Below are 14,240 nucleotides of genomic sequence, written 5' to 3'. Positions count from 1 at the left end.
TCAGCAGAAATTCCAGAGTGTACAAAGGTCATCACTGTTCTATATAGAACAATATTAAGATGCAATACTTTTGGTGCAGCTAACTTTTATTTTCATGAACACTTAAATAATTTATTGCCTTTACCTTCGTATAAAATGAAAAAAGTGTTTTTTTTTTTTTTAATGAGTTTAGTATGCCAGGAAAGAACTGAACAAATATGACCTTCAAGAAACTAGCAACGTGCAACCTATTTTTGGATGTAGGTAAAATTCACTAGAGCAAAGGCCTTTGAATCAGAGATGGAGTTTTCCTGAGTTTGCTTTGTTACATGACAATGTTTGAGTTTTCATTTTGTATCCAGGTTTATAGATTCTTAAAAGCCATGTTAGTATACGTGTAGTATACATGTTAGTATACAGCCTCCTCTTCTCCAGACTAAACAACCCCAGTGCCCTCAGCCGCTCCCCAAGCCCTATGGGGAGCGGCTGAGGGCACTGGGGTTGTTTAGTCTGGAGAAGAGGAGGCTCAGAGGAGACCTTATTGCTCTCTATAACTCCCTAAAAGGAGGTTGTGGGGAGCTGGGAGTTAGCCTCTTCTTGCAGATAACTAGTGACAGGACTAGAGGGAATGGCCTCAAGTTGTGCCAGGTAAGGTTCAGATTGTAAATCAGGAGAAATTTCTTCTCAGAAAGAGCAGTCAGGAATTGGAATGGGTTGCCCCAGGGAGGTGGTGGTGTCACCGTCCCTGGGAGTGTTCAAGGAAAGGTTGGACGTGGTGCTTAGGGACATAGTTTAGTGGGTGACATTGGTGGTAGGGGGATGGTTGGACCAGATGATCTTGAAGGTCTTTTCCAACCTTAATGATTCTATGATTCTATGATTCTATCATCTATATACAAACTATCTTAACTGTATTGATGATAGCCACAGTTAAGTAGCTTATAAGTAGTTTGTGAATATGTATAGCTTTTCAATAGTTGCTGAATAATAAAATTAAACATCTTAACTTCCTGCAGTATCTAGGTCTTTTTCCTGTGCTTCCCATCCACATTAAACCAAATGTTTTTATTTTATTTTTTCTTCACAGATTGAAATGCTAAAGAAGAAAGTCAAAGAGAAGGAATTATTTATCATACAGCTTTTAGAAAAAATCTCTTTCCTAGAATGTGAGGTAAGGCATTATATTATTGTGATTATTTTATGAAAGCCAATAAAATTTGAACTGATATGATCTGATGTTGCCTAAATGCATGTTTATTGTATATATTTCCTGTACTTCAGCAAATTAAACTTATAATACCAGTCACATGAAGAATGTATGTAATACAAAGTCTCAATACCTCTACTATAGAGACAAATAAAGTTTCTGCTGTTGTTTCTCACCTTCCTGGGGCTGTAGGTTCCAATAAGTAGCAGGGAGTAATAAGAGGTATAGGTATTAAGTAGCCTGGGATTTGAGTGGTCATGAAGGTCACTTTTTCCACATCTGTGCTCCATGTGATGGCTTTATCTACTCAATTAACTGGGACAGATGTACAATTTCAGTGCTAGCTTTCTTGACATAGAATTTTATAACGGTATTATAAGTATTTAGAAGCTTCTTAACAAATACAGTTAAGTGTTTTTTGTTTGTTTGTTTGTTTTCCGAGAAATAAGGACTCTCTATTTTCTCAGTAAATACTCTTACATTATTTCTTATGGGGAAAAGCCAGTCTGGAACTTTTTTTTCTTGTTTAATTAATCTAATTTAATTAACATAACTGAAATAAAATAAACTTGTGTTGAAAATTACTGTTTTCCAGAATAAAGAATTACAAGATAAATTGGACTATTTAATGGAAAATCAACCAAAGACCAACGTAGAAACCAGAGATGCTGGTGTAGGATGTGATCTTCCATCCAGGTATTTCAATTTTCTGCTTGTTTATAGCAAACTTATTCATAATGTCCTTTACTGTCACTGTGTTGGTACACTATTAGCACAAACTGTGAAGTCTTGCAAAATTTTCCTAATTTTCAAAGAGGAACTAGTAGGTACTAGGTGTAATATGCTTTAATGACTTAAGCAGTTTTAGATGCAAATGTATTGCAGACCTTTGGGGAGTACTTAGTTACAGTAACATGTTTTAAGCAGGGAGTAAAGCTAGAAGTCAAGAGATCTGACTTTGTGAAATGCAGAAAATATTGATGAAGTATGTCTGCTAGCACCACAGCAGAAGACAATAGACACCACTGCCCTGAGCCTGTTTAATGCTGGTTTCATGCATGCTTTATTCTCTGTGTTCCACCAGATGCATCAAGGACCATTTTAAAGGGCAGGTAACACCAACAGAAATGTTTCAGGGCTGCAGAAATTTTTGGAGCTATGCTAGGCCTAAGTGGATGATTGCCAAGTAAACAGCACAGTCAGATTACCATTTCTTCGCCTGTCTCTGTTCTGTGGTGGCAGGTGGCTCTGTAGCCAGGTTTAGTAAAGATTCAGCCATAGTGCCTTCCCTTCTCCTCCTCCTCTTCATCCTCTGTCCCAAACGCTGCAATAGGGTTGTACTGAGCCCTGGAAACAATGCTATGGACTTGCACTTGAATTTCTCCCCCAGCAAACCTTCACAAAGAAGGGGCAAAACAGTACAGTAACAAGGATCATTGCATAGCACTTTTACTATCAACAGGTAAACTAGTTCATTTTAACTGTGCTGCAAATTGAATCATTTAGTTTGAGGAATGTAAATTAGCATGTGAAATCCGCACTAGCATATGAAATGCAAACTAAAATTTCCCTTCCCAATTTAAAAATGCACGCATGACAGTGTTCAGCCTAGAGCAGATTTTAATGGTATGAACTTTGAAACATCAGAAACAGTGCTTTTCACTCAGGACGCAAACATATGTTTGCGTCAGGATGTAAATGTCTTTGTTGTCCTCTCTGGGTCCCCTTTGTATGTTACCACAAATCCTACTTATCTGATATTTTTTCTGTTTTTGAGATTTATCTTTGACTTCTATGCAGTTTTGCTTTTATGGAATTACACTTCACAATTAGTTGCGTTCTTAAATTTAATGCTACTATCTTCACTGTTACAGGATCCTTCAGCAAAGCAGCTCTATTGCTGAACATTCCAATATGAGCTCCAGCAGAGCTCAAATTGTCAATTTGTTTGTCAAAGCTGTAAATGATAGTTAATTTCTTAGCTACAGAAATTTAAATATATATCTTTAGAGACTTTTTAGCCATGTATATTTGTAGCCAGCATGTAAATTTGTCAGTATCAGCCATGTTTTTTATCAAATATACTTTGTGGCATTATAGAAAAGAAATATGGAACATATCATTGCATTGAATAGTTTAATTTTAGCCCATCAATGTCAATAACAAGGCACAAGTTCATTGTAGTGGCACTTAGAGCCCTCTGACATTAATTCTGTAATTTTTGTTTTGTCTCCTTAACAGTACAAGTATTGAGAACAGAAGATCTCCTGAAAGTGCAAGGCCAGTGAGGACATACACCCCATTCAAGAGAGTGCTGGAATTTAGCACAAAGAACAGTACGTCTTGAGCATTCAGGTCAATGTGCTTTCTAAATACAAGCAAATATTTTGCGCTTTTGCAGCTTGATTAGATACATTTTTAGCAAGTCATAGAGAAGAACAGCAGCATGGAGTCTTGCTAAATTTATCCTGAAAGCAGCTTTTTAGTAGCTTCATATCTGAAGTTACTACAGACATTAACTGTGAGGGAGATACGCAAGAAGTGGGATAAATGAAACAGCAGTCATTATTGCTTCTTTAGAAGCTGTCTAGTGCAATGTGTCATTTCAAATAACTGTAAGGAAGGAGTTGTATAGCTGTACAGATTTTCTTCAAATGTGTTCTATTTGTACAATGAATCTCTAATATATTTTATTTTCAGTACTACCAGGGGAAGAATCTGAAACCACCCTGGCAGAGGGCATTAATCTGAAAGCTCCCTCTTTGTGTACAAAGTGAGGGCTGTTCATATCTATCATAGAGACCTGCGGAGATTGAGGGCTCCATTCCCCTGGAATAGATTCACTAGTAACCAGCACTCTTTTGATGGAAGGGAGTGATGCAACTGGGCTGTTCTCAAAGAATGCCCTCAACACATGCAGGTGAATGTCATGTTTGTTGCTCAAAACAGTAAGTGACAGAGCAGCTTTATGACGGGTTTTGTTTTGTTAGATGAGGCACTGGTTTGTACTTCCCAGTCATGGGGTAGAGTGACCATTGGTTTTACATTCAATAGGAATTGTGTAGGAAAATCTTTTTTTTTAATTACTTTTGCATTAGAGGAAGGAATTCTCACTAAACAGCATTTTGCTTACAGCAACTTGTAGCAGTTTCTGCAATTCCTACAGCAATAGCAATTCTGAATCGGGATTTTGATCTTAAGTAGTTTTTTTTCCAAAACACTTAAAATCTTATCCCTGTCTTCAAAATACCAGCAGGAGTTACTGCATCTACTACTGAACTTATTTAAATATATATAATGTATTTTTTACATGTTGTTTAGATCTCCTACTTTTACTGAACTAAAACGAATTTATTAGTATTTTCTTGTAGTGCTATTAACATAAATGCAGGGCAGATTATTTTTTTATTACAGTAACTGCTATAGAAAACAAACAACTTACGTTCTGTATGACTGATACTGTTCTTGTACTGAATGTCAACCCCAGAGGTATTCACTTTGCCACAAGGCTTCACATAGTGATTGCTTTTGTCTCCAGTTTAATACAAGTTCTTAAATTCAATAGTCTGTTCAAATTAAATACACTCAGAGTTGTACTTAAAATAATAAAACTCACCTCATAATCCCAATTCTATTCCTGCATTATTTCATGGTTTTCTGAATTTGTTAGATAGTTTTGTTTATTCTGTAACTGTGCTGTTTAACTAGTAAATAAAGAAGCCTGGATTGGAGGATGTTTTGATGTTACAAGTACCTCACAGGAATGAGAATTGCGTGATGTAATTAAAGCTCCAGCTTTTATGCTTAGATCATCCTCTGTTTGGATGTAAGTTATTTTTTCTCTTATGACCTGTTCAACTCTTGAGGACTTAGAATGGTTGTTATTTTTTAGAAAGTCAAACACAGTACTGTGGGTTGTATTATGCACAGAAATCAAGAGAAACTGCAATCGAAGTCATTGACAAAAAGGTAAAATGTTTACTGTGTGAAGTAAGCCTGTAATCTTCATTGGGATAGAAGTCACAAACATTAACAGCTGCTTAGCATTTCTTTTAAAAAGAACAATGCAAAATTACACCAAGTTAATACCTCTAAAAGGAAACTCATTTACTTTGCATGTGATAAACGAGTGAGAATGATCTCATAGGTATCAAAAGGCCAAAGAAAACCCCAGCTGTTGCATTAGTGAACAGGAATAATACCACACATTTGCTTAAATTGCTCACCTCTTTTAGGTGTAAAACTTTTTTTTTTTTTTGAGCTAGAAAGGGCTTGAAGAGAAGGTCCCTGAGAATTAAGTCAGCTGCTCCCTATCAAAAGTCCTTCAGAGGAAGCACCCTCATTATGCAAAGCAGAGGAATTGTCTTGCACCACAATACCAATGACAAGGAAACAGCTGTAGTCTTAACCTGATTGAAAGAAGTTTTGGTGCTTGAGTGGGTTTGAACAAAGTTCCCAAGTAACAGTTAATTTGATCAATAACTGAGTTAGGTTATGTACAGCTAGGATCTTGAAGTGAAACTCTAAATGAGAATATATTTAAATTGGAAGTCTATGTTGATGAACCCAAAAGATGATGGGTAATGACCCAGCCCAAATTTCAGGCACAAGCTTTGGACATGTATAATCATATCTCCCTCTAGTGGCTGATAACAGCAAAAATATTTGCTGATATTTGGAGAAAATCAATTTTGAAGAGAAATACTAGAGACTAATCCTATCTGTTCATATTAATATCCATAAGGGATGCAATCTCAGTTCATTGCATAATGCCTGTTACCATTTTATGTGCCCAAACAGATTGTATTTCAGAATTTTAATTCTGAACCATGGTTGGTGAGTTACCATCAAAACAAGATGAATAGATGAAGGCTTTATTTATAGAATAATGGAAATGCAGGTTGTTGTAAAAGAAAGACATGGACTGGACATTTTAAGTAAGTTAAAATACTTTTATTGCTCTGTCTGGTTTTAGCCAGAATTCAGAAAACAGAACCTGGTAATTGAGGAGCTCAGAGAATGGTAATAGAGAGAAGGATGAATCAAAATGCTGTTCTAATACAGTCTTCAAAAGGAAGTTCTCTCCGCTTTTAATATATTTCTGAGTATATCTCTGAAAATATTGCAAGATATTTCAACTTTGAGACTTGCAAAATTATAATCATCTGCTCAAAACTTTACCAAGACTGCAGCAATCTTTCCTGCAAAAGTGTTCTGTGTAAGCTCTCTTTATTTGATGAAAAATGACATTTTTTCCAAATCTAATAAAGATTGAAGTTTATGCTGTATTTTGGAGCATTTTGATATTTAGTGAGCTGGATGACCATTATTTGATTGGACTATTGGTCTAAATTTGGTAACTGTGAAGAAAAGCAGAGGAATAGTATTTATATAATTCTGTTACATGAAAATATAGAGCTTTCCAGTCAAATCAGCAGCCATGTAAATTAGCAGAAATAATAACAAATCTGACTGAAAAGACTGTAATGCTTCAGTATAATTTTTTTCAGTTTGAGATTGGATTACTTAGTACTATAAGACTAGAAACTAGTAAAAATTCTGTAAACATCCACAAAAGCCATATAGCTAAGTACCAGAAAGTGCATTAAATGTAAGTCAATTGTATGACTTCATTTGTACCATGGTAAGTATTCTTCTGTGATTCCAGATCTTCTGGAAAGTATTTTGGGATACAGTTTTCATATATGCTGTATAAATAATGCAATTAAATTGCATGCTTTTAAAACATCCTGTATGTAAGACCTGAAAAGGTTAAATTGCAATAAATATTGTATTTAAACTTTTTGTTCTGTTGTATAAACACTCAGAAATAAACTTACCTTAAAACCTTGCAAACTCTTACTCTACATAATCTTGTTTGTTCAAAACATGTATGAATGCAAAAGTGGTTACTCTGCAGCCTTGACGTTCTTGTCAGTGTTTCCTTTGGCAGATGTGCTCTTGAGAACAGGAAGACACTCCCTTGCTAAAGACTAAAGACTCTTCTCAAAGCCAAGTAAAAAAAAGTAGACAAACTCTTTTATGAAATAAAGAACTATTGACGTGCACAGGATAAACAAGAACTGGGCAATGTAGCACTCACAAAAACAACAAAAATCTTCAGATCCCACAGATAACATCTGAATATATCTGGAGTGATGCTCTCGAACTGTAAGAAGAATAGGATTGGGATGAATGTGGCCCACTTTCTTTTCTTTTTTCATTGTTTTAAGTTTATATCCATTCATTGATGATAGCAATTTATCTTAAAGGCAATCACAATTAAGCAAGCTACATCAAACTACATAAGAAGAGGTTTTACAAAAATGACAATTACAGTGTTACTGGTTTGCAGTGCTCAGCTGTAGAATGTGAAGGTTTTTACTTGACTAATGCTTCCCTGTGTGTGTAGTCAGAAGAAATTGCCAAAAGTACCTTGTAAAATCTTGAGATCAACAATGTTCAGTGCTGAAACTAGAAAATAGGGTTCTGCAAGTTGCAGTCTAAAACTTTTGGGAGAGGCTTCAAATACTCATTTTGACATCCAAAGGCTTTTAGACATGAATGGGTAAGCAAACAGGTAACAAGTTAGTACTTTCTACATTAAGTCTGTAATTCTGTACGGGAAATACCTACTCCAAGAATGGAGGTGTACATGCTGAACAGTTTCATTCCACTTGCATTTTATTTCATTCCTATTCAGTACTTGGAGATATTTGTACACAGAAGAAGAAATGTGCTTAAGAGTCCTGAAGAGTTAAAGCCCTTCCAACTCTAGTTTCATCACTAGAACATGGAAGAAGCACAGGAAAACAAGACAAAGGTGGTAGAAGTCATCTATAACTTCAGGTATGTGAAAACTTCCAAAAATAAAAAGAACCTGGTGGATTAAAGAAAAAATATGTAAAAATGTGCATCTGAGTTTACAGTATTCTATGAAGGTGTGTGTGGTCTGTAGACATACTACAGTAATTTGAGTTGCTTCCCAAATGTAAACCACTACATTGAAAGGTATGAGAAAACATGGGATAGCCTTTAAAATGTTTTTGTTTTGTTTTGTTTTTAGAGAAGTAAGGTTAAGGGAGGAGTTTTTTCCTTTAAATTAAGGAAAATAAATTATTATTTTAAAAATTCCTTTAAAAAAAAAAGTGAAATGGAAATGATTCATGTTCAGTCCAAATATTGGTACTATTTTTTCTATGATTTGGGGAGTGGTTTACTCAATGTGTAGGTTGATTCTACCTCCCCTGCCCCCCACTATTTCCAACTAGCAGCAGAGAAACTGTAAGTATATTACCCCGTCTCAAAGCCTAATTTCTAAAGTTGTTTTTCCTCCTTTTCTTAGTAAAGAGAATTAGGAGTAACATTTACACATTTATTAAAATAGAAGAAAGGAAAGGAGGACAATGGAAATTATACCCGTAACAAAAAAGAAGCAAGAGTGTTAGCTTTACTTTTAATACCAGTTTTGGACAGAGCTGGATATTTCTGATGGAAAAACTTTTCCACCTGAAAAAATTTAGGCAGGTAAACTTCACAGCTATCTCACTCAAAATGCCATATGACTAGAATACATCAGCCGAGTGGTACTTGTCATTGATAAAAAAGAAATACTAAAAGCACAGTCAAATGACTGCGCAATGTTCCTTGCAACTGGTGTAAACTTTAAAAAAAAAAAAAAAAAAAAGAAAAAATCTATGCTAGAACAAGTTACTTAGTTATTTGAATATCTTTCTTTTCATCTATATTATACGCAACAATGAATACTCTTGGGCCACTGGAACTGTGCGTTATCCATGAAAGAGATTATGGTATTCCAAAACTTAACACTTAAACTTTAAAGATGAGCAATATTACTTCCCAGTGATCTGGGACAAATAATGACTTGGTGAATGATATTCCAAGTGAGGATACAGAATGATCAATCATGATCCCAGCAGCCACGCTACTAGGACACTTTACCCTCTTCATCTTTTGTTTCCTTTTTCTGTGTTTACGCAGGTTAGCAAATAAACTAACTCACCAGTGTCACTTTTCTGCATATGTAGTAACAGCAGTTGAACTGAGATGAGCCATCATCATGTGAGTGTAGAGCAGAAGTCTAATGAGATTGTTCCATTTAGACTTACTTCCACATGGGCAGAAGCAGTTTCCATGCCCAACCTTCCCATTTTCTCCAGTGTGCGCAGGAGAAGGAGGCTAAAAGGAAAGATAAAGCATTCCTTCTTGCAAGTTGCAGAAATGCTACATAGACAGCATAACTTAGGGTGGCATTATAGAGACAGCAACTCAGAGAACTTGTGTTCTACAACATTGAGTGATCTCCTGGTAAGGGAAAAAAAAATATAAAAAAAAAATTCCTCTTCCCTGAACTCTTAAGGAAAATTCCCTGAGTGATTTTCTTGGGAAATGCTCAAGGTTGTACATAGCAGGCAGCAAAATGTTCTCTTCAACTAGGCACTTAACTTGGCTTTTCTCACCCCGATTGTGGTATTTTTCCATGGGTAGCTGCCTACTTGATTAATCTCATTTCCCCTGGTCCTCAGCCTTTCCATTCACCTTCCAGCTGAGCAAACAAAGGGGTGGGCAGCCATTTTAAAATGCTTCCTCCTCCATCCCTCCGGGATAGGCCTCTGTTCATCCTGTTCCTAAAACAGCTGTTTTAACAATCTCTGAGAAATGTCTCTGTACTATTACATGCACCAAGGAGCCTCGCGTAGGATCAACTTAAGAAGGCCGAGCTGTGCCTCCTGGGAACTACCATTTGGCTAACGACCTTATCACTGCTAGATGGAAGGAACGTCCTAAAGTCCACGGCATTTGTAGCAGTAAGGCAGTTTGAAGCAAGTAAGTCAACGTTACACGATGATCTGAATTTCTCTATTCGGTCTCCGCGTTATACATAAGCGTGTTTAAATACCATGCAAAAAGAGAAATTGTAACAAAACCCTGAAAGCTGCACCTCGAGTCCTGAACAGCAATTTGCACTCTGCTAGAAGATACTCAACACGTGGGCAGGGCAAGGCTTTAATTAGCGAAAATACAAACTAGTTAACGTAAGAACTATCTGGGCTTCTGCAGCTCCCTGAGCACCCGGGCTCTGCTGAGCCCGCCCTGCCTTCGCCTTCCTACCAAGGTTGGCCCTGCCGCCTCGCCGTGGCTTCTGCCAAGATGGCGGCCCCCAGGGAGGCGCGGAAGCGGGGCCGGCGGCGCCGTGCCCGGGCGGCGGCCCCGGTGCGAGGCGGCGCGGGGCGGCATGGCGGCGGGCGGCCTGCGGGGCCGGAGCCTCCCCGAGCTGCGGGACATGCTGAGGCGGCAGCAGCGGCTGCTGGCGGACCGGTGAGCGCGGCGGCGGGCGGCGGGGCCGGGCGGAGCGGGCGGGCCTCCTGGCCGCCTTCGCCTGTCCCCCCGTAAGCGCCAGAGCGGAGAGCTGTGGGGCTGTAAATGCTTTACGTCTGGCTGGTTTTCAGAAATGCAACTTGTGAAGAAACTTATCGATAGAATTGAAGCCTGACAGATTAACGGTTCTAATATAACAGTCCTGTATGTCAGAAAGAAGTAGTGTTGTTTATACCCTGTTAAATAACTATCTTCTTTTATTTTAGGAAATTCATTGATAGGCTTCCAGATAAGGGTAAGAAGATCTCCGATTTTGCTGAAAAGCTTAAGCTTGCCATTTTACAAGAGGAAGAACTAGCAAGGACAGCTGAGTTGTTAACTGCTGTTAGGTTGGAGTTCCAGGCAAATCAGGAGAAGGCTAATACAAGCAAACAGCAAGTTACCCTAAAGGAGGACACGCTAAGCCAAGAAGATTCCTCAGCCTTGAACAAAAACTCTAATATTAAAGTAGTTTCTAAGATTTCTTCCCAAAAGCAGGAGGCAGAATGTATTGGGCAAGATGCCACAAAAACGGCTTTAGAAAATCAAAGGAGTCTGAGAGATGATGATAAAATAAAGACTGTTTCAAAAGATCAAGGTCTTTTTTGTGAAGTTGTCTCCAAGTCAGCTACAAGCAGTCATCTGAAAAATGATCAGCAGATATCTCAGAGCAGTGCTGACGATAGTACAGAGAGTACAGGTGCTACAGACAACAGTAGAGACATGTTGGTTGATGCCTTTCAAAAAGTTACGATTGGAGATGGTGATAATAGTGGAAAAGTATTGGAAAAAGAGCAGAACGTGGCTAAACGTAAGGGCAATATCTTTGGAAGCCTGCACCCCAAGACACCACATTATATTGAAGTTCTAGAGTCTAGAGCCAAGAACCCAGTCATAAAAAAAAGCAAATTCAAAACAAATGTGTAAGTATTATTAGAAAAAAAATGAAATAATTGACTTGTGTAAAATTGGAAATGTTGCAGAAAAAGTATGGTAAGTTTATTTTCTTATAAGCAAGGGGATTTAAAGCCATAGGACATTGTATATTAACATATTGGCTTTTTAGCATTAAGTACTGTATAGCCTCAATACTGAATGGTGGTTTAATTCAACAAATTTGGAAAAAAAAAAAGTCATAAATCTTCTTAAGCTACAAAACTCTTAAACAATTGGCAAAAAATTCTTCTGAATTGATTCTAGAATTTATAAAACTTTAACAGCAGGGGGCCTTTCGTTTTCCTGCATCTCTACAGAAACTGCAGTTCACATTGTATTGGCAATAGTAACAATTTCTTTTTCCTTGGACTCCCAAAGCATTGCTATTTGGTGCTTGCCAAATCATTGGCCTACCTTTTTTGTTCACTCTCAGGAGTAACTTGTGATATTGTTTATCTGTAGAGACGGTGTATATTACTAAGGAGAAGACTGATCTTGTAGTTTACCCAATTGATTTTTGTGGATGGCATCACAACACTTCACATGTTCTTTCAACTTTTCTGCTCTTGCATGCTGAAAATAAGTTTTAGAACTGAAGCAGTTCAACCTTGTATTTCAAATATGGGTCACAACTTTTATGTTTTATTACTTGTAGATTATCAGGAGAGCAAAGTGGATCATCACATGGTTCCTCATCCAGTCAGTCACCTGGGGGATTTGGCTCTCCAATTACTACTGAAGAAAGACGACTTAGAGATAAGAAACATTTGAATGACATCACAGCAGCTCGGCTACCACCACTTCACCATGCCCCTGCTAAGCTATTATCCATAGAGGAATCCATAGCAATTCAGATACAGCAAAAAGAAGCTTATGAGGTAAGTATTTTTGATTTAGTCTGAAAAGTAATTACTTAATTACTACACACACACAAAAAAAGATATAACATCTTTGATACTGTTGAATTTGGTGATGAAATTGAGATTGCCAGACTGAAGAAAAACACCTTTTCTTGTATTTGAATCTCTTAAAGCTGTGATTAAAAAATATATTAATCCCTTCTGAAACTGCTATTCCTGCATTAAACAAAATCTAATGTTACTCTTCATGTGCACTTACGTTAACTTCATTACAGTCTCTTTACCTCTGACTAGAAAGTATAAACCTTGCCTACTAGCCTTTAAATAGCTTTCAGTCTTTCCATAAATGAAAGACTAATAGTATTTGGTATTCTTAAAATATGCAAGTAGCTGTATTTGCCTTAGTTTATGCTGTGTCTGAAGAATCCAAGTTCTGAAGTTTTTCAATATTAAGGAAATTTCTTGCTAAATTCACCTGTAATGGACTTTGATTTTAACTTTCTAGGTGATACTGGGCTAATGTTTTAAACTAGACACTACTGTAAAAGTGTTTGTTGCTACTTACTGTTTTACAAGCACTTGCTAATGTAGTCTTCTTGATACTTGAAGGGAGCTAATTTATTTGTAAAAAGGACTTTTTTTTTCTGGGGTTGCTGAATGAAGAGCATTGCTATTGCTACATGGATAGTGTACAAGTCTGCTATATAGACTGATTTTGTTCTGTTAAAGCTGTCATAAGTATATCACAGATGAGGACTGCCATATGGGGAATTTCAGCTTTTTAACTCAAAAAAAAAAAGTCAATCTTCAGATATTAATGGCACAATTATGTACTAATGTAAAATTTTTTCATCAGTTACTGGAAATTTTAATTAAGTTTACTGTGAAGTTACTGATATTATTACATTGAGTTTCTCCTCTAGTATATTTGTTTGATAAAAATGACAAAAACACTTCTAACTTGTCTTTTTTTTAATAGGAAATGCAAGCCAAGCTTGCAGCACAGAAGCTTGCAGAGAGATTGAATATAAAAATGACGAGCTTTGAACCAGAGGGGGAGGCCACAATGCAATACAGAGAAGTGAGAGATGAAGATTATTTTTCAGCAGAGGACTGAATTCAAGAAGGGATGTCTGAGGATGAACCATGTAACTGATCTTTCTGCAGTACTTCTTAAAACCCAAACGTGAATATTCAGAATCATTGATCTAGTTAGTTATTTCTGAAAATTTTAACATTACAGCTGTGGGAAGGGTTCTTTATAAACCTTTTAAGTGTTAAGTGGCAACCCCAAGTGTTATTTGGAGACCTTTTTAGGAGCACTTTGGGCAGTTAAGCCTTGTGGAAAGCCGAATAGTTTTCAACTATAGTAAAACAAGCTCCTTAACACACTTTTGCAGGCTATGATGAAATCATTTATAAGAGAAGATTTCTTCTGTGAAGAAATATGAGTGCAAAGGGCATCATAACTCATATCCATAAAGTTAGCTAAGGTGCCTGTGAACTGCTGGATGGAAACTGCATGTATGAAATGTATGCATGTATGTCTTGTATAAATGTAAGATACTTCCTCTATTGAGGCATAAACTATTTAAGATTATCTTGCTTTTACCATATGGTGACAATACATGCCTGGTAATTTGCAGCCTAACTATCACACATTTATCTTCTTATCAAATGAGAACTTGTTTCTGTGCCCGTAGCTTAAAATAACACTTTCTGCCATTGTACTGTAAACAGGTACAAAATTTCATTATTTTCTAACTCAAATTCTGTTTGGGCTTTAAGGGATTCTGCTGTTTCATTTTTGGAGATTACTGCAAAGCACATCAAGAGATCAAGTTAATCTGAAGACTTTAATATTTTTATTAAAGGCCTCA

The 14,240-nt window shown here is 36.9% G+C and overlaps 1 protein-coding gene across 4 annotated transcripts in view; it reads left to right on the top strand.

Moving 5' to 3' along the window:
* Positions 1-13,546, top strand: part of MYZAP (myocardial zonula adherens protein) — a 57,046-nt gene extending 43,500 nt beyond the window's left edge. For 3 of the 4 annotated variants that reach the window (XM_048060297.2, XM_048060298.2, XM_048060299.2), the window contains exons 11-13: positions 1,067-1,150; positions 1,782-1,882; positions 3,428-5,564. In XM_048060297.2, the coding sequence (XP_047916254.1) occupies positions 1,067-1,150; positions 1,782-1,882; positions 3,428-3,533 (291 nt within the window). In that variant the 3' untranslated portion in view covers positions 3,534-5,564. Of the gene's footprint in view, positions 1-1,066; positions 1,151-1,781; positions 1,883-3,427; positions 5,565-10,791; positions 11,488-12,155; positions 12,379-13,339 lie in introns of those variants that run through there. The other variant, XM_048060300.2, reaches the window with a different exon arrangement.
* The last annotated feature ends 694 nt before the right edge of the window (positions 13,547-14,240 follow it).

Source organism: Anser cygnoides, chromosome 11 (genome assembly GCF_040182565.1).
Source record: "Anser cygnoides isolate HZ-2024a breed goose chromosome 11, Taihu_goose_T2T_genome, whole genome shotgun sequence".
In the NCBI taxonomy this organism is placed as follows: Eukaryota; Metazoa; Chordata; class Aves; order Anseriformes; family Anatidae; genus Anser; species Anser cygnoides.
This window is presented reverse-complemented; position numbering and strand designations above follow the sequence as displayed.